Source organism: Petaurus breviceps, unplaced genomic scaffold (genome assembly GCF_028583685.1).
Source record: "Petaurus breviceps papuanus isolate PSGF00001 unplaced genomic scaffold, PetGlider_PUasm1.0 98, whole genome shotgun sequence".
In the NCBI taxonomy this organism is placed as follows: Eukaryota; Metazoa; Chordata; class Mammalia; order Diprotodontia; family Petauridae; genus Petaurus; species Petaurus breviceps.
In genome coordinates this window covers 57,452,656-57,474,047 of record NW_027187460.1, presented here as the reverse complement: position 1 = coordinate 57,474,047, position 21,392 = coordinate 57,452,656, and the positions used below count along the sequence as shown (strand labels likewise).

Below are 21,392 nucleotides of genomic sequence, written 5' to 3'. Positions count from 1 at the left end.
CTTGGGCAAGTTACTTAACCCCAATCGCCCTCCAAAAAGCCAAAAAAAATCTTTTTTAAAAAATTGTCACAAGGCCTTCTACCAAAAAAAAAAAGTTTAGTCATGAAAGAGTGGAAAGATATAGGACTATACCTAGTGGGGAAAGAAAAAGTATACTTTGCCTAGTGCGAAAGTAGGCTGTGGTAGCACTTAGAGAACTAAAGGACCAAGGAAAGTGGGTCAAATAATACGATTCATGAAAGATTAACTCCCTAATGTGCAAGGTGGTTGAGACAGTTTTGAAATAAAAATACTCAGAGGAATTAACACCAACAAGGAGTCATAAAGTTAGCAACAGGAGAATAAGAGGGAGGAAAAAGTCTGAAATTGCCAAATATTTCAGGAGAAAAAAAATCAGTTAAATGCTTAAAGCACAGACAGATAAATCAACAGGAAGGACATTAAAACAGAAGGGAAGAAAGCCACCAAGACATCAAAGTGAAGCCAAGTATCTTGGAAAAAAATACTTCAAGATGAAGGAAATTGAATCAACACCTAATAAGGTAGTGTCCTACAGAAGGATATTCCCTAATGGTTCAAAAGAGAAAGAGGAATAATTAAAGCAGAAGTTAAAATGGAAAAAGGAAGAATTTATGCCATGGATAGTGCAAATAATTAGCAGAATTAAAAAAAAACATGAATTCACTGTGCAAGGTGACTCCAACAGAATGAGAGAACTGCTGATTGGGAATTCAGTTATATAGAAATGAAGGACAGTCTGGGAAAAGAGATGAAAAATGCAATGATGTTTAAAAATACATATTTCTGTACAAGCAAAACAGGTTGATCTCAAAGACAAGATGCACGCAGACAATTTTAGAATTCTAGGACTTCCAGGTGACTATCACAAGTTTAAAAAGACATATGGCATGGTTACAAGGAATAATACAAGAAACCTCCCCTGAACTTCTGAAAACAAATGAGCTAATGTAAACATCCACAGATCTCTTCCTCCACCCCCAAAATGCTGTACATTCAAAGATGCTCACCTGTTAAATTTAAAATTTCCAGTTAAAAACAACAGATTTGGCATGTAACTAAGTGAAAAAAAATTTGAAAGGAAATGAACTTTGAATAACCCAAGACTCTTCTGTGTCAACTAGAAATGACAGAAAAGAACAGACCAATATATTCCCCAAATGCTCAATGTGCAACCCAGAATGACTTACTCTGCAAACCTGAGCATAGTCAGAAATGAAAAAAATGGATATTCAATAATAGGCATTTTTAGCATTCCTAAAATAAATAACAGATTCAAGCATATTATCCTTTTTGCAAGTATACTAAGTAACATAAACACATGAAAGTTAAGTAAATATAGCCACAATGGAAAGGACAAAATGTTACCTCTTTGGTAGAGAATATAAACAACAAAAATAAAGCATAGGAAAATAAACACCTTTCTGCTAATTATTTGTACTATTAAACAACAATAAAACAAAATAATTGCAGAGTATATATCTGGAGACATTTCTAAAAGTACATAAAGGGATAAAGATAAAGATGTTACTTAAGAGAAATTAAACTTGGACTTGAAACATCTTAGGCTATATATCACAACTCACCTCTATTTAAGTGAATTAATTTTCCTCATGTACTAAATTGCAGAATAAGCAGATTCCTAAAATAGGAGATGGAAGGGTGAAGATGGAGAGAAATGTGTGATATACCTAAATCAAGTCAATGGCAAATAGCAAAGGGAAAATAAGTCCTATAATTCCTTTGGAAGAAGAAGAGCTATAGGAGAATGGACGAAAGTGACAAAGGAGGAGATTGAAACAGGAGACAAACAAGGGGAAAATTCAGTGGTGGGAGGAGATCCCATTGAAAAGCACCCTCCTGGAGTGAGATATATTTTGTAATGGGAGGTTGAGACCTTACACTGGGCTTCAGAGACACCAACTATCCTTGTAGATTGCTGTGTCCTTAAGGACTGCTGTAGGAGAAGGGGAATAAGAGCCCATGTGGGGCAACTAGCATCCAGAAGATGGGAGGGTGTGGATTCAGAGAGGAGAACTCATGACAAGTTGGAAGGAAACCCATTATAGGGTGAGGATAAGGGTTATAAATGAACCTCATGATCAGGGACAATAGGAAATTTCTATCATGGGATAATACTTCTATCTACTCTAGCTTTGGCAGGAATTGAAACTACTCAGAGTGAAGAACAATAGAATAAAATCTGGAAAATGGCAAGATCTACAAGGAAATAAGAGATTTTTTTTTAAAGAAGAGGGAACTAAAAATAATTACTTAACAGAGGAAAAGGAGAAACAAGTAACTAGGTAAAGGGAAAAAAAACAAAAAGGAATTGATTGCAGTTAAAACTCAAAAACTAGGGAAAAGAGTGATAAATTGGAAGAAGTAAGTCGAGAATGTGGGGAAATGACTGCTAGAATAAATTAAGTAGAAAAAAGTAGATTAAGCAAAAATAATTGAAGAGACAGGTAAGGAAGAAGAGAAACAAAAAACCCAGAAAAAACAGTATTACCACCAAATAGGAAAAAAAAAGATAGACCTACCTCATACCTTCAAATGTGAATGAATTCAATAATCTAGTAAAATGAGTGTCAAATTGGGTAAGAACACGAAATCCTGCAATTTGTTATTTATAGGAAACACTTAAAAGCAAAGACTACCAAGAATCAAAATATCTGAGAAACTGGAACAAAATTTATTTTGCATTAGATGAATAAATAACCCCAGAAGTATAAATCATGCTATCAGACAAAGTAAAACCAAAAATTCATAACATAGATATAAACAAAATTATTACCTTATGCTGAAAGAAACCATAGAAAACAAACCAATATACATATTAAAGTTACATTCCAAATGCATCTACACTCATGCAGTAAAAAATGAACTGAATTACAAGAAAATAAATATAGTATCAAAATAATAGTAGATGATTTTAATGTTTATCTCAGATTTGGACAAATCTAATACATAGATAAAATATAGAATCAAATTGCTTGAGAAACTAGAGCTAAAAGATATGTGACATCTTCTAAATGGAAAAGCTGAAGAATATATTTCTTCTTCAGTACCATATGGAACGAAAATTGACCATGGATTAGGACCAAGAGATATTGAAGATAAATGTAAAAAGACAGAAATAGTAAACATATTCTTGTAGACTATAATGCAATTAAAATAGTAAGCAATTCAGGGTGGAAAAACAAAAGACACAGAATCAAATAGAGACAACAATAAAATGTTAGAAAATAGATTAATCAGGTTGACACAAAATTAACTTCTCTGCAGCTGCTTACATCTTTTGTTCACAATTCAGCCTTTACAGATTGATCTGACCAAAATTAATCTCTTTGACATGACAACCCTTCAAATTTTTAAAGGCATTTGTTGATCTCGTTCCTTTCCTCTAATTCTTTCCTTCTCTAGGACAATATATCCAGTTCCTTTTGAATTTGTATTTGGCATGTTGTATAGGGTCACTACTATCCTCCTGCTGTTGGATGTATTTTGGTTAGTGATTATTCTTTCTAAAATGCAGCCACTAGGTCTCCAATCTTACAATGGCTCCAGCCTATGGAGATCTTTTTATATCCTGATTCTGACATCAAATACATCAGCAATCCCTCTCAGTTTTATGTTTATATACTATTTTGATATGGAAGATGTACAAATTCACTAACCCAAGAAAACTAGCCTACATTTTTTTACTCAAATACTTTAGAATAATGAGAAATATAATCCAGTAGCTAAAAGGAAATGTAAACTATTTGAAAAATAAATTGTAAAGAACTATCAAATCTCTGTGTAAATAATTTACATTAAATATTCTAAAGCAAGATATAAATTAATAAAACCCTACATATATTAAAGTTGTCCTCACTCTGGCCATAATAAGTTTTTCTTATTTTCTTACTCCTCAATTTCTGTTACTCTAACTTTTGTGTTGGTGAGTGGGGGCTCATTGAGGAGTTTTATGGAGGCTTGCCTAGGTTCTAGTACTATTGCCCTGCTTTACTTCTTGCTTTCTTTTGGAAAAGAAACTAGATGTGAACCTAAGTAATTTTGGCATGTAGTCATTAATACTTGTAATGAACCTATATCCCGAACTTTCTAGAGGCTATTTTAATCCCATTACGTGAGAACAGTGTTGTGTTTTATTTATTTTTTCCACTTGAGTTCTTCAATTAGAAAGGAAAAAAAAAAAACCTTCCAAGAACATGCTAGCTGTCCAAAACCTATTTTTGGTGTGGCGAAATGTGTATATATGTGCAAGAAAATGTGGAATTAAACTTATTACCTGTTTAATTTCTTTTTCTTTTGAGTCTCAATTGTGTAATGCCTTTTGATCTCCTCTCCTTAACCATGAAAACTATCACAGGATGCTATGTGACTGTAGTCTTCTATTTTAATGGGAGGAGTTCCTTAAGGTTTCTGTTACCTTTTTCATTATATTTATCATTTACATAGTGCTTCGGGATGTATAGAACATTTTAAATATGTTAAACAATTTGATCCTCTTTTATTTTAAATATCATGATGACCTTTAAAAACTTATAGAATGAAGTGAAACTAGTAAAACATATGCAAGTTTTTATTTGGTTGTGTTTCTTCAGTTACAGAATGATTATAGGTACATTGCCAGTTTTCAGTTTAATAATACCATGACATGAAAATGTGGCAGTTTATTACAAATAAAAAATTAAACTTTTAAGTTTGCATATTCTAAAGAAGCATATGATAACTTAATTTTCTTAAACCAGTTTATCAACTGAAGGAAAAGCATGTAAAGAGATGTATGTACAGATTATAAATTAATTGAGTAATATGAGGATTTTTAAAGAAATGTTTGTCCTAAAGTGTTATTTTATGAATATAACTTTCTTAATATTTTAATATTCCACTAAAGAAGCTGCCTGCTTCTGTTTTTCTTTTGTAAAAAATTTTAAATTAATTTAAATAACTTTTTTTCTTTGTAGACATGCCCTCCATAGTATTGCCACAACTGATATCACCTCTCACCCACAACTGATACTTCCTCTGTATCTGTATAACTCAATCCCACCACTGTGCTCTTTCTGATTGGGTTCAGTCATGCTGCAGTGCCTACTGTCCTGCCCCACTTCAGTGTTTCTTTGCCAATTCATTTCCTTCTCCATACCAAACCCAGCATATGATACAGTTTCTATGGCACCAATACCCTAAGTATTTTGACTGAATTAATGATACTGGTGGAAGTTGCCATTTAGTCATTATATATTAACACATTTTATTCCCTCTCAAATCACTATATTTATTTTAAGAGAAATACTACTAATTTAGTAGATTAACAAAGATTAAAACTTAAACCTTTTTGGCTAATTTTTACTTAAAATATAATAAAAGTTGACTTAAATGTCAACATAATGACTTTTAAGTGCTAAAGTTGGCTAATAAAAATGTAATGCAGAAAAAATATTTTCATACCAATCTTCTAATTTCTCATGGTAAAAAATATTCTATAAATATCATTACTTTTAGGGAGACTTTTTTATCATCTTTATTTCACTTTTTACAGTATTTATTACTGTATATATGTCTGAAACAGAGTTTATAGTTAATAGTGTAACTCCTTTATAACACTACTTTTGCATTTCATTGTGTGCAGGTTTTTGTTGGGGACATGATTCAGATCTATATGAATTTGTACCTGTGTATAATAATAAGCCATATTATAATGGGATTCTACTGTTGTTATTAGCCCAAGTCCACTATTATTGGTAGTGTAAAGAGGTTGAACTAGTGTAAAATTGCCCCTAAAAAGTATATGGTGCATGACTTTTGACAAAAATTATAATCAGGATTTGGTTTTATATATAACCAAATAGACTTCATTGTATGAAAAGCAGCACACAACAGACATATAATAATCTTATCAAATTACCCTATATTTGATGTGATTGCAGTGTTTGATAAAAGTTGTGGCTGACACAAACTGACTAATTTTATTTATTTATTTATTTATTTTAGTGTGAATCACATAGCCATGACTTCATGCATAAACATGACTTTCAGACTTAGTCAGGTCTTCTGAAAGGCCATGTTGCTTTTTCATAACCATAATTTGATTCCTTAAGTAGAACTTTCAAATTACATCAGTATATTCTGACTATGCCAAATGATTTTTGATAACTTTGCTGCTATACTGATTACATTACTTTAGCGACTTGGAAAATAATGCATATATAGTTCTTTTCCTACCCAGCCCACCTTTGGAAGATATTAGGGAAAGGACTGTGCTATCACTGAACTCTTTGGAATATTGTAGATAATGATCCATAAAATTGAGTTCAGAAGCATATACTAGTTGTTACACTTTATTATGCCTAAGCAACTTCTAGTACCTAAGTCAAATTTGCTGATATTTAGTTGAAGGCAGAACTTGGATCACTATATGCTCTTCAGAAACTAAGGTTACTCAAGATGTTGAAAAAAAAATAGCTCCTTCTTTATGTGCTCCATAACTTTTAACAGTGACTTTTCTCAAAATCAGTTTGATGCATCATAACTTAACAAAAAGAAGAAGAGCTAAAGGTCAACTGAGCTGCTTTTTGACTAACATTACAGGAATTGTGAAGCAGCAGATAGACAGCCATATCACAGATCCAGATCAACAGAACAACGGCCTGTCCTAGAGCGGACCACCTCCCGCTCCAGATCCACTGAACGTCCTGATACAAACCTCATGAGGTCGATGCCTTCATTAATGACCGGAAGATCTGCCCCTCCTTCACCTGCCTTATCGAGGTGAAAGACAAATCAATCAGACTAACCTCCCTTTTGCCCCTCCCAACACACCATTTTATTTTCCCAGTGGCTAATTGGTATCTCTTATCATCTTTGGCTGATCACCAGTAGTAATACTAACCCCTTCAGTGTAAACACACTATTTATATTCAGTGGATATAATAGTGTGTAGCTACCATTGTAATTTGTTTATTAACTGTTTGACTACATTTGTTTTGTGATTTCTCATTTATCAGGAGTCCTGGGTAATTTCCCACATAAGGCATATCATAACCATCATGTTCTTCTCCTACAGAATGAGAAATTGTTTGTGTCCATTAGACATCGCTTATGGAATAGTCATCATAATAACATCAAATGAAGCTTTTTTAACTTTTCTTATGCTGATATTAATTTTATGTATTAACTTATCTTTTCTGATTACATTTTTAATTGTTCACTGGTTTATTTTAAGTTCCTGAATTATTTTACAAATGAAATCTATTTCATATGAGCCTGCATATCTGTTTGGACCAAAAAGAAGAAAGTTAGAGTAGATTTTGAGTCAGGTAGGAAGAAAAGTAGAACATCACCACATTTCTGAGCTACAGAATTCTCTTGCTTTCATCTAGTTTGGATGTTAATTTTGTAAAGTAATTCCATTAACTTTGCTGTACTAGTTTGTGTGCATGTGAGTGTGTATGTATGTATACATATCAACACACAACTATATTAACATCTTTTGGTATTTGGATATTGGTCATTATTTTATTTTTTCCCTTTTAGTGTTTTCTCTTTTTAATCAACAGCTAAAGCTCTTTAAATTATCATTAATAAAGGTATCATATGTATCAAATTCATTAAAAAATCTCACATTTATTTCATATTGAGTATTCATGCTAGGTGGTTTTTTTTTTATCAATGTATGTTGTAGGTCTCATCCTCGTACTGGGTCTGTCCAAACAAGCCCCTCAAGTACTCCAGTGGCAGGACGCAGGGGACGACAGCTCCCACAGCTCCCGCCAAAGGGGACCTTGGAGAGAAGTAAGTTTTATTTCAAATTATGTCATTTAGGAAATGCCAGTGGATTCTAAGGTGAATAAAGATTTTCTTTACCCTTTTGCATTAATTTTTAAATGTTCTTTATTTATGTTTGTATTAGTATACAATTCATTATTTGGGGGAAAATAGTTTCATTTACTATAGGCTACGTAAAATTTAGATATAATTTTATTTAGATAATTGTGAAGATTATAAATGCATCAAAAATAGGAAAAATACAAACATGGATGATATTCTTAAAGGAGGAGTTGAATTATAGTTTTGTTGCTATGAATAAATTCGAACACTTGTTGTTAGTTACAAGAAGTAACTACTCAAATCAATTTTCATACAACTGCAAAGGACGTTTAGCTGATGCACAACTATGGTGATCCTTCTCAAAACTGGAATATCAGAAAAAGGTAATAATTAACATAATAAACATGCATGTTGTACTGATATTTTAATGCTATCATAGTTTGGCATAAGGACCACTGTTTATACATACATATATGTGATACCCACACACTATACATTCTTGACTAAAAGACATTTAAAAAGACATTTTTAGATAGAATATAATAGTAAAACATTTTTACTCATTTATTTATTAAATAATTCAGGAATCTTCATTTGGCTAGGGGATGTGACTTGCAAAATATATTGAAATGCCCTTGTACTTATTTTCCTTTTGAGAAGATGCATACTGTTCCTCTATATATTTCTGTTGTTTTTTAACCCCTGTGCTTTGGTTCCCTTTTTTGTTTTGTTTTTGTTTTATTCTCCCTAGACAATGGAGACAAGGAGATAGAACCTTATGAAGGTCTGTACATAAAGGAGGGTTTGTTTTGTGCTGAAAGCCTTTTTTTGGGGGGCTGTGTAAGCAAAAATAAACCCAACTGCAATTGATGTTCCTTCATTGTATAGACTTTTTATTAGTTTAGTAAAATTATTTTATGGCATATAGTTAAGTATTTTTAATTTGCATTGATTCCAACAGGTTTTTCCTCTAATAAATTTTGCTTTTAATCAGAATTCCATGCTTAGAGTAAGACTTTAACCAAAGATATCAATTGCAGTCTGTGTTTATCCCATTGAGGGTCTATATTTACTTGAAATGTATCTGTCATCATACTTCATCTAGAATTTATTATATTGTTTCAGTTATCAAATTTGGATTTAAAAAATAAAATAAAAACTTTTTACATTAGCATATGTTTTCTGCATCACTTTTCCTGATGCATATAGAATGTTTAGCAATATAAAAAAAAAACAAATTTTATGTGGATATTTTATCAATACTTTATTGTAACATGAAAAAGATGAACTTGTTAGAAATGAGTTAAATTTGTTTATATAAATAATATCATCTTGATATTATACAATTCTTGGAAGATATCTCAAGAGACTGAAGGTACTCTTAGTTAAGAACACTTACTGAAAGGAGAAAAGCTGTGGTACAGATGGCTAGAAAATGCTATTAAAAGGAATAATTTTACTTAGGGAATATTTTTAGGATTTTCAGTTTTGTCTTGATAATTTATGAATAACAGGTATAATAAAAATATGAGTATGTTGTATTTAAATAACTATTTTGTGGACTTGTTTGTGATTTTGTTATGGTTAACTGACTTTTTATGATTACTTCTGAGTAGACACTATGGATATGTCAGTGCTTTTATGAATAGTAGTCTGATATGTTGCCATATAGACATTATTTTTGAACAAGAATAAGTTGTGCAGAGATGAAAAGCAGTGTGATATAGTGAGATAAGTGGTATATTTGAAATCAGTGGACTTGGATTCAAATCCTGACTATGCTACCTACATGGCCTTAGGTAATTCTGTTGAACTTTCTGCACCTCTGTTTCCTTATCTTTAAAATGAGGGTGATGCACTAAATGCTTTCTTGGTCTCTTCTTGTTCTAAATCTAAGATACTGTGAGTCAGCTTTTTACTGTAGACTTGCAAGTGCCAACATAAAAGGCCTTTCTGTTAGAAAGACTGCTGTTATAAATATGTGTCTATGTAATATGCATACATATGCATGTATGTATATATTGAGTATATATGTGTCTACACACATGTTTGTATGTATATATCTATATCTATATATATAGAGAGAGAAGGAGAAACAGAGACAGAGATTGTTAGAAGGAAAGGGAGAGGGAGGAACCAATGTGTCTTGGTAGATGTGTGAGCTAGCCTTGGAGTTAGAAAAGTCTGTATTGAAGTCTACCTTCTGATACATGCTAGATATATGAGTATGGGCAAGTCATTTAACTTCTCAGTTTCCCAAGCAGTTCTCTAAAAATTGTAGAACAGTTGCTGATTTGCATTTGCAGAGCATTTTCTCACCAAGAGTTTCCTACACTAATGAAATCACAAGTCCAGATATATATGTTTGTGCACAAACACACATATATAGTATAGTAGTATTTCTTTCTCTCCCAGATTATTCTCTTAAATGACATTCCAAATAAACCTTTCAAATTTTCTCTGAAAGACCTTGCAAAATTCCATTTCTAATATTAATTCACACTATATGTAGTCACTATTGAGATATAAGGAGTAACAATACTTTGAATATTGATCATATGTATATATTTTTTGAAAAGCAAATCACTAAAATATTCAGAATGTGGGATTATATTGCAAGGTAGTGGTGGGTTGACATTCTAATAAGATTTTCAGGACTTTCTTTTTGCAGTTAGTTGTTTTTATAAAATAATCTTTTATTATATAGTGTAAAAAATTATGACCAGTAAAGAAATGTATTTGGGGGAGGGAATAGCTAGATGGTACAATAGATAGAGTAGCAGGTCTGGAGTCAGGAAGACTTACCTTCCTGAGTTCAAATCTGGCCTCAGATACTTACTAGCTGTTTGACCCTGGGCAAGTCAGTTAACCCTGTTTGTCTCAGTTTCCTCATCTGTAAAGTGAGGATAATAATAGCACCTACTTCCCAGGGTTGTTGTGAAGATTAAATGAGATAATTGAAAAACAATTTGTAGAATAACTGGCCCAAAGTAAGTGCTATATAAACAATAGTAATTATTTGTCATCATCATCATCATTATTAAATAGAAATATTTGCCTTTCATTTTTTTGCCTTCCATTGCACATTTTTCATATATACACACATGTTTTATACATATATATACATATAAATGTACACACATGGATTTACTTTGAATTCTCATATTTAGTTTTCTTCATTTGGGATTTTCCCTTATTGTTATTTTACACAGCTATCAAATATAATTTAAACTATAAAGAAATCTCCTTGAAGATCACTTGCATTCAAAAACATTCTACCTAAATTATTGTCTATGTACTTGTTATGTTTCTTTTAGAAATAATTTTTAATCTAATGGGATTCTATTCTAATGTGAACATACAATTACCAATGAAACAATGTGTATTTCTTAGAGGTGTTCCTAATATAATTCATGCTTATAAACACTTCAAGTTGAAAGTAAAAATATTATATAATAGGAAAAATCTTTAGTGGAAAAGTTTACTTTGAGGCAAATGTTATTCATATAGACCCCTGTACTCTCTAGATAAACTGTTCTCAGTCATTTAGCCTGGCATACTCATCTGAAAAGCACCATTTTTCTCAGTTCCTTTAAATAAGTTGTAGTGTATTGAGCTAATGTTAGAAAGAGCTGGTACTTGTGTAGACATCTAGAAACAGTTATCATTTCCAGAAGGGGTGAAAGGAATATAAAGAAAACTTTTTCAACAATGCCCTTTTCTATTTCCATTCATGGCAACAGACTAATGAGGTAGGAGAAAGCCCTGAATACAGATGATTTTTTTTTTTTACTGTGCTTTCTATTCTCAATGGAAAAGAGGACTTCTTTTATGGACATGGAAAAAGCAGATTTCCTTATGAGATAGTTGCAACAATCTCATCCCTGGGTTACCTATACATATCACTTTCCTGCCTTTAAATTAGGTATTAGAATATGAAATAATTTGTGTTAGTTTAGAATAAACATCGATAATGTAGACCTGAATTTCAGGTAATAGGAAATTTAAAAGGTAATTGTGAACCTCTATTCAATACTTATGTATCATCTCAAGATATTCAAGGACTTATAAATATTATCTCATATATTCATTCACAATTCTGTATAGTAAATAATATAGGTTTTATTATCTTCTTTTTACATATGAGGAAATCATAGCCCAGAGAAGGTAAGAAATTTGCCCATAGTCAAAACAACAGTAAGTGTCAAAGGTGAGATAATAAGGTCTTTGAATTCTACATCCAGAAGTCTTTCTTACTACACCACACTCCTTGTTAGTGAAGGTTCTTTTTATGGTCACCAACTTGAAGGAACTTTTTCATTTTGTCTTATGTACTTCCAATACTTAGTACAGTGCTTTACACAAACTAGGCATTTAATAGACATTTGTTGAATTCGTTTTCTTTAGCATTAATACTCTCTCCATTAACATACCATGCTGTCTTCATTCCCATCCCATATCCATCCATGATGCTTTCTCAGAGGATCTACCCAAATCATTTAGGCCACCTTTTGTTTTTTAGTATCTTGTGCATTCAGTCTGTCATTTTCCACTCTGCATATATGAATCGATTCAACTCAAACTGAGCAACATTTTAAAACACTGTCTATGTATAATACAGAGACAAAATGAAATAATCCCTGCCTTCAGGGAGCTTACAACACATGGTGGAGATATAGAATGCATAGATAAGTAAATGCCAGTATATAAAATTATTTAAGGTAATTTCAGGAAGGAAAGAATACTAACAATCAAAATCATAAATGGCCTTGTACAGGAGTTGACAACTCTTAAAATACATTTTCAGTTAACAAGCTATGTTAATGTTTTCTATTAACATCCTCGTAGTAATATAATAGTGCCCCTGAGTTATAATTTAGTTTGAAATTAATTTATTAATTTATGCTGATTTGCCTCTAAAAGTAGTTTTACTCTTAATGTGTAGTTTACCATTAGAAAGTAACACTATATAATTTAAGGCCAAATGAATTAAAGTTCAATAATTTGCACACAAGGGAGGCCTCCAACTAAAAATGAGTTACTTAGTCAGTAAATATTTATGAAATGCCTAGTATAATACTAGACTCTGTGCCCTTTTAAGCACTGTGTTAAATTCTGGGTATACAGAGGAAGATAAAAAAAAAAACAACGCAAAAACATTTTCTCTCCTCATTTCCCATTTTTCATTTTCAATTACTCATTTAAATGCACCATAGCAGCCTCATCCTTCTACAGCACAAACATTCCCTTTGATTAAAAAAAGAATTGGTAGGGACTGAGAATGGTGTAAGTACCAAATGATACCATAAAGAATAAAATGGATTATACAGGGGGTCCCAAAAGTTTCAGTACATTTTTAAGCCCTTAAAGTTTAACTACACTAAGACTTTTGAAATGTCTTGTATTTTAACAGTCAAATCAGTTAATCAATCAATAAATATTAAGTACTTACTGTGTGCCATGAAATCAGATCACTAAGTACTTATAAAGTATCTACTATATGCCAGGTGTTGTGCTAATTACTGGGAATACAAAGAAAGGCAAAAAAAACCCCACAGTCCCTCTTCTTAAAGAGTTCACAAAGTAATGGGGGAGAAAACAGATAAAAAAATTATGCAAAAAAAGATATATTTGAAATGTTATATACAGCTACGTACAGAAAATATTAATTAGAGATACTCAACAAAGGAAGACATTAGCTTTAAGGATAAGGAAAACTTCTTGAAGATAGCAGGATTTTATCTGTATCTGAAGGGAGGGAAACCAGAAGTTGGAGATGGGGAGGGCGCGTTCTAGGCACGGGGCACAGCCAGTGATACTGCACAGAGTTCAGTGTTGGAGTATTTTGTGTGAGGAACATTAAGAAGGCCAGTTGTAACTGGTTCACAAAGTACTCGGAAAGAGTAGGATGTAAGCAAATTGGAAAGAGGAAGGTTATGAAGACTTTTAGAAGCCAAACAGAGGATCTTGGAGGTAATAGGGAGCCACTGGAGTGCATTGAACAGTCAGGTGACATGGTTTGACCTACATTTTCAGATGACAAGCAAAGGGAGGATGGACTAGTTTGAGAGGCCCTTAAGACAAGTAGACCAACCAGTGACCTATTTCAATAATTCAGTTGTGAGGTAATAAGGCACTGTATCAGGGTGGTATTTATGTCAAGAGTACAGAAAGGGGTTATAGAAGAGATTATGAAGGTAGAATTGAGAAGACCTTGGCAGCTGACTGGTTATAGGGAATGAGGGAGAATGAAGAGTTGAGGATGATACATAGGTTGTGAGCTTGAATAAAGACAATGATAGCCTTGCAGCAATAGGGAAGTTAAGAGAAGAAAAAGTTGTGGGGTAAAGAAAATGAGTTTAGTTTTAGATATAGTCAGTCTAAGATGTCTATAGTACACTTAATTTGAGAGGCCCAATCAATAGTAATCACTAATAATAATAGCTAACATTTATATAGCAATTACTATGTGACAGGCATTGTGTCAAACACTTTATAATTATTTCATTTGTTTCTTGCAACTTCTCTTAAAGGTAGGTACTGTTATCATTCCATTTTATAGAGGAGGAAAAAGAGGCAAACAGAGAGAGTAAGTGACTTGCCCAGGTTCACACAGCTAACCAGTGTCTGAGGCAGGATTTCAACTTAGATCTTCCTGACTTCGGGCCCAGCGCCCTATTTGCCGCACCACCTGGTTGCCCAATATGCAGTTGGAGATAGGATACTGGAAGTTGGGGAAGAGGATAGGGCTAGATATTAATAGAACACAAAATCATCTACCTAGAGATAATATTATCCATGGGAGTTTGTAATATCACTGAGAAGAAAAGGGGGCACAGGACAGAGCCTGGGGAAAATGGGGAATGGCTATCAAAATCTAGATGACAACCCAGCAAAATTAATTGGGAAAGGCTAGTCAGAGAAATAGGAGGAAAACCAGAAGAGAGTGGTAATTATTGCTTTTACAAAAATTAACTAGAAACCTTTTTAATTTCATCTCTTGTTTCTGAAAATCTTTCCATGATATATTAAAACAGTTTTCTACTTCTAATATATAATGAACATAATGTAATTGTTCTTTGATGTTGGAGATTTTTCAGGGTTATGAATCTAAGAACCAAAGATCATTATACTTTAGGATATCAGGATGAAGTTGTTTTGAATAAATTGCTTATTATGTAATTATTTTCATAAAAATAGTTTTAAAATCTCACTATTTAATGTTTGCAGTTAATTGAATTCTAGGTAATAAAGGGGTTTCTTTGATTTGTAATTTTACAGCTTTGAGGGATATCTTGGGTATAAAATATTTCAAAATCTATATTGGCTAGCATTTTCAATAATTTAAGAAAAAATAATAAAAACAAGTCTAGACTTAACAGACATTAAATTAGAAGGTTTGGAAAAGAACTAATGTTATTAAGTAAAGAACATTTACTTTATTTTTAACATCTTCAGTTTTTAGAGGTATATATATTCTTAAGTAAAGCAGTCAAAATGAATGCCTCAGTTTTCTGAACTAAAATATGACTAACAGGGACTTGGAAAAGTTTTAATCGAAATATTTTTGATAAATGCAGAGGAACAAAGCAGTTCAGTTTTAGTCATATTGTTTATATTATAGAAAGGGAGAATCAGTGTGATCATAGATTGTTACATACTTTCACTAACTTGTGTACATAGGAGTATTGCACTTTTCTAAAATTCATAGATACTATAATTCACATTCAAAAACAGCAATATAAAAACACCTGAGGATGCTTATCTTTCTTCAAGAGAAATAGCTCTGATAACAAAAATATTATTAAGTACATTAAATTTCTGTTTCTCTTTTGCTTCAACTCTATTTTCTTCAATTTGATCTTATTTCAAATTAAATATATTACTGTACACTAAAGTATATGGGAAAGCTGCTTTAACATTTTCATTTGCTTTTCACCTAGGATTTTATTTTGTTTCATATTTTCAGTTGCAGTTATTTTGAAACTCAACTTTTTAAAAATTGGCAATTGAAAGCAATTTCATATGTTTTTGGAACGATGGTATCTCTGGGAGTAAGTAGAGCTTCAGGTGAAAAGCCTAGAACAATAAATTGATCTTTTCCCTTTTTTTGGCTGTCAGCCAATCTGCCTGTTGATGAAGATAATTATTACATTTTCAAGGTTGTGGTTTCATTATATAATAAAAGGGCAGTAATAACATCCTGTATCTGCTTTACATCAAAAATTTAAGACAATAAAAGAAAATTTCTAAGGTCTTGTATTCACCTGGAAAAAAGAAAAGACAGACTTCTTTTTACTAGGGTTTCTAACTTCCCTGTGTTGTGTGTGTGTGTGTTCAAGTAACAACATATGTGTTTTCTCTCATTATTTTCATTAATGCAAATGCAGAACTTAATGAAGAAAACAAGGATGTGGAAGAGCAGGGTGAAAAAAAGCAAGGGGAGGTGAAGGCAGGTCCGTTTTGACCATTGCTTAAATAAGTACTTTAGCTCTGTTTCAACTTAATTTCACATGATTTTCACTCCAAATTTGAAAACAATAAAAATTCAACAATAGCACAGGTTACTTTTCAAGATAAAATGAAAACAGTTTTGTACAATATGGCATATTTAATAGCTAGTTCTATAATTAATTACCAATTTTGTACCTGTCTAAATGGAGATACTAGCTACTCTAAATAAACGATCATGTTTAATTAATCTGAATGATATAGCATTTTCTTTAATTTTATCCCAAACTGACATTTATTTATATGTTTCAATATTTCAGTCTATCTCCTTAATCAGTGTAGGTATTGCATTGATTTCAGATTGCAAATGGTATCATTGTCCTGTCCATATCATCTCAGAAATCCTCTAAAGAGAATTTGCCCTCCTTGCTTATAGGTCTTCTTTTAGGTCTTTGAACACTTAATGGATATCATAGTAGTTTTCTTCCTTTACATCTGCTATCCCTCTTTGTCTGTGTGCATTACAGACTAACCTTCATTTCTTATCATTGTTAGTGATAATTAGTGACAAATCAAAAAGATGGAATAGATGGATTCTACCCTTTACCCCATATTTTCATCACTGTATTTGGAGACTATCAGCTTCCCCAGAAACTTTCTTTTCTTTCTTTCTCTTTTTCTTTCTGTCTCTATCTCTCTGTATCTCTTCCTTCCTCTTTCTTTGTTTCTTTGTTTCTTTCTTTCTCTTTCTTTCTTTCTTTCTTCCTTCCTTCCTTTCTTTCTTTCTTTCTTTTCTTCCTTCCTTCCTTCCTTCCTTCCTTCCTTCCTTCCTTCCTTTCTTTCTTTCTTTCTTTCTTTCTTTCTTTCTTTCCTTCTTTCCTTCTTTCTTTCTTTCTTTCTTTCTTTCCTTCTTTCCTTCTTTCCTTCCTTCTTTCTTTCTTTCTTTCTTTCTTTCTTTCTTTCTTTCTTTCTTTCTTTCTTTCTTTCTTTCTTTCTTTCTTTCTTTCGCTGACCTTTATGTCTAAAAGATAGGAAAGACAACTAGTATTAATCTCTTCCCCCAACTTAACATCAAATCAGAGGTACCATAAAGCATAGAAAAAGGTGATGAATTTGGAATAAAAGCCCTGGGTTTTAAATCCTGGCTCTGCCCTTTAGCAGATCTGTGTGATCTCAAGCAAGTCATTAAACCTATCAGCCTCAATATTCTTATCTGAAAATGAGAGGATTGGACCAGGTGACCTGTAAAACCCCACTCAACTCTAATTCTGTGATGCAATGATCCTTCTAATATTTGTGATCCCCTATTAGGTCTTTCAACTGCCCTCCTCTAATGGTTTAAAACCTGGCTAGAGGATTTTTAATTTCTTAGTATTATTTAAATCATTAGAAAATTATTAATAAATTAGAAATTAATAGATTTTTACTCATTCTACGATTTAATCCATAATAGGATAATAGGCACCTAGGAAATGCATGAACAATTCTGGCAATTAAAATATTACTAAATTTATTAACATAATAATGTACTAAGTGGTTTGGAATAAATTAATTTGATTTTTCTATTTTTAGTCATCTCTAGCATACTTTTGCCAATGTTCTATCCAATTCATAAAATGAGACATTTAATGAAAATTAGGGTGTTATATAATTAAAGAATAATATTAGATACTTCTGAAATTTATTTATTAACTGCCATTTTAGAATTAAAACCCTTTTCAAATAAAATTTGAATTTGGTTTGAATTACTAGTTTTCAAGTTCACTTTTCTAGAAATGCAGGTATAATCATAATAGCAATTTCATTAAGCCAATAATTCTGTGTAACTTCCTCATTATGAATAGAGATGCCAGTTGGTCTATATAATATATATATTATATATATACATATATATATATAATTTTCTCTACAATTGTGTGAAAACCATGCTGTTTCCTACCTATAGTTTCACAGGTAAAGTCTTTTTCATAGTGTGCATAATTTGATATTGCAGACTTAAATTCAGTATTAATTATAATTGCTTGTTTTTAATGTTGCAAAGATGAGGAAAATCACCAGTCATCTGTTAATAGGGAAAAAGGCAAGTTTTTTAAAATTTTATTACTAAAGTATGGTTTGTTTATTATTTTTTTGTGCTAATTATCTAAAAATACTGTCAGGGTAACTCTGCTCTTATTGTCTTTTGGAATGGCATAGCCATTAATTAAGTTTCACCAAGTTGTACAGTCAGTGTCTTCCTGTTTTCTTGTGTCTTTATCTTTTGTGCCTTTATTTTTTTTTAACTTTTTTGCACATTAACAACGCAATTTATACACAATATGAAAATTTTTTTCATAAGCTCTTTAAAGTCTTTCTTTGTGTTCTTAGTTTGATGATGAAACCAATAATAGTAAAAAAATTAATCATCTTCATTGTTTATTTTTAATTTCATAAAGATGAGGAAAAAGAGCAAAGTTCATCCGTGAATGAAAGAAAAGGCAAGTTTATATAACAATCAGTTGTGATTACCTTGAAAATTAAACTTTTCTAATGATAACTGGTAATAAAAAAGAATTTCAGTCTTTCAAAGTAAGTTAATAAAGGAACTTCATTTAGCTTTGCATTTTTTTCTTTACCACTTGCCTGTATAAGTAGCAAGTGTGACTGATTTTGTGTGTGAAAGGCCAAACTCAGTGCATGGATTGGTTTTCATACTGTGTGGAGGCATCTTTTGTGGTGGTATTTTTAGTTTATGACCTTAAATATTAATCATCTGTATGTTTTTAATGTTATAAAGATGATGAGGAAAAACAGTCAAGTCTACCAGCTAATGGGAAAAAAGGCAAGTTTTTGATTGTCATTAGTGACTACATATATGTGTATACTCTGCATATTAATATTTATAATGCTTGTATTAAACTTCTTTTTAAGCAATAGTAAAATTTAATGTTTAGGAGTTATTGTGGTGTTTTTCCAAAACTCAATTAATTTTCCTGATATAAATGTATAGATCATGTTTCTTTCTTGCTTTTGTCATGTTTCTGAACATTTCTAAAAAAAATCCCATTTGCAATTGTAAAAATTTCAAATTAATGGAACCCAACCCAGAAGATTAAAACAGCTATTCAAACACACATTTTAAAAGATAATAAAAGTAAAGGAAAAGTTGCTTTAGTAACCATAGCAGCAAATCATATTTTGGAGAAAAGAGTTGCTAAATGATTGCCACAGTTTTCAAGTGTTTAGAAAAATACTATATTGACTTTCTTTTTCATTCCTCATTAGAAAATGAGGTATTTTCAAAACATTTAAAATAGCTATTTTAACCTAAAATTTGTTAATGATTTATAATTAAAATAGAAATAAAATTAATTATAGGGTTCAGTAACAAATATGTTAATTAATCCTTCATTTGCTTTACTTAAATTATTTCCATTTCTTTACTACTAAATTTGGAGAAAACCTAGATAAATTAATTTTGTAATTAATGTGAATATTTAGGACTAACTTCTGTCATAATTGTAAACACTACAACCCTGCAGTATATTTTTTTCCTTTCATGGAAGTAGGCCAAATCTGGATCTGATGATAGAGGAAACTTCTGGTGTGGTAAGACAGACCATAAGACAGATGAGCAATTTAACTGTAATTTATTGTCTTAGAGAATTTCCCAAGACACTAAGAATTTGAGTTAACATGTATATGGTCATGCAACGGCAGGATTTAAACCAGAAACTTCTCATTCCAACTCCACCACTCTTATCACTGTGTTATGATGCTCTTTATAATATATATCCACATTAAACATGATCAAGATTAGTAGGCTTATGCAAGACTTTTGCTTTGTATAATTCTTACCTAAATATATTCTTTTCTTCAGTGTTACCAATGACCTCTTGATTGCTAAGTCTCATTACCTTCTCTCAGCCTTCTTCATCCTTGATTTCTACCTTTACTTCTAGAAATACACTCCTTTTACCTTGCATGACTGTTTTTCTCATGTTCTTCCTTCTTTCCTGAACAATTTTTAGTATAGTTTGTTTAATCACCCCCCACATCTCTTTAGTGTAAAATGCCACCAGTGTTCTGTTATCAGCTCCCCTCCCCCTTTATTTTCTATACTTTGTGTTGATTAGGTCATCTGTTCCTATGACTTCAGTTATCTCTATACATATTATTTCCTCAATTATATATTCTCTCTGTCTGTCTTCTGAACTCCAGTTTTGCACTGTTACCACTCTTCTGCACATCTCTTCTTAGATGTCCTGTAGGTATCTCTGCTTGTCCAAATGGAACTCATTCTGTTTTAACCTTAAACTTATTCCTCTAACCATCCATAATTTTGTTGAGGGTATCACTGTTCTCTGATTATCCAGTTTCATAACAATGGATTATGGTGTTACTTTACTCTCTTCTATTATTGAATCTTTTATGACTATTCAGTATCTGTCTTCTCTGTTCTTTCTTGACAGTTATATTCACATCAATCTGTAAGCAATAATTAAGTCCCCTATGTGCTAGGCACTGTACTATGTAATAGAGATACAAAGGCAAAAATATAACAGCCCTTGCCCTCAAGAAATTTTACATTCTGTAAGGATAAACATGTACAAATAAATTACCATAGCTGTTATTATGCAGTCAGAAATGCTAGGTGTGAATTTCAGCTCTGTTAATTTGTATCTCTGTGACATTGCATATCCAGCTGACTAGAAAAGAAGAAATTCTGTGTCTGTTCTGTTTTTTTTTTTTTTGGTGTAGTGAATAGAGTATTGAATTTGGAGCCATAAATCCTGTCTCTAATACTTACTATGAGAACATGAGCAATCGCAAAACTTCTCAGAAACATATATGGTTCCCCTGTCTGTAAAGTGGGGATTATAATATCTATAGGGCCTACCTCACAAGGTTGTGAAGCTAAAATGAGATAATATGTTATTGCATATATTTTAAAGTGCTATAAATGTCTATGGTTGTTATTAGTGTCTTTAATAACAATAACTCAGTTACTCTGGGCATGTCTTTTAGTGCTGTAAGCAACTTAACCTATAAGGTGCAAAGAAGATGGTAACAGATATTGGTGTAGGGAGTTCTCTGTACCA

At 31.8% G+C, this 21,392-nt stretch overlaps 1 protein-coding gene across 2 annotated transcripts in view; it reads left to right on the top strand.

Moving 5' to 3' along the window:
- RIMS2 (regulating synaptic membrane exocytosis 2) overlaps positions 1–21,392 on the top strand; it is a 574,369-nt gene that overhangs the window by 268,903 nt on the left and 284,074 nt on the right. Inside the window, exons 15-17 of one of the 2 annotated variants that reach the window (XM_069081282.1) lie at positions 6,622–6,801; positions 7,715–7,824; positions 8,612–8,644. In XM_069081282.1, coding sequence (XP_068937383.1) covers positions 6,622–6,801; positions 7,715–7,824; positions 8,612–8,644 — 323 coding nt within the window. The remainder of the gene's footprint in view (positions 1–6,621; positions 6,802–7,714; positions 7,825–8,611; positions 8,645–21,392) is intronic. The other variant, XM_069081283.1, reaches the window with a different exon arrangement.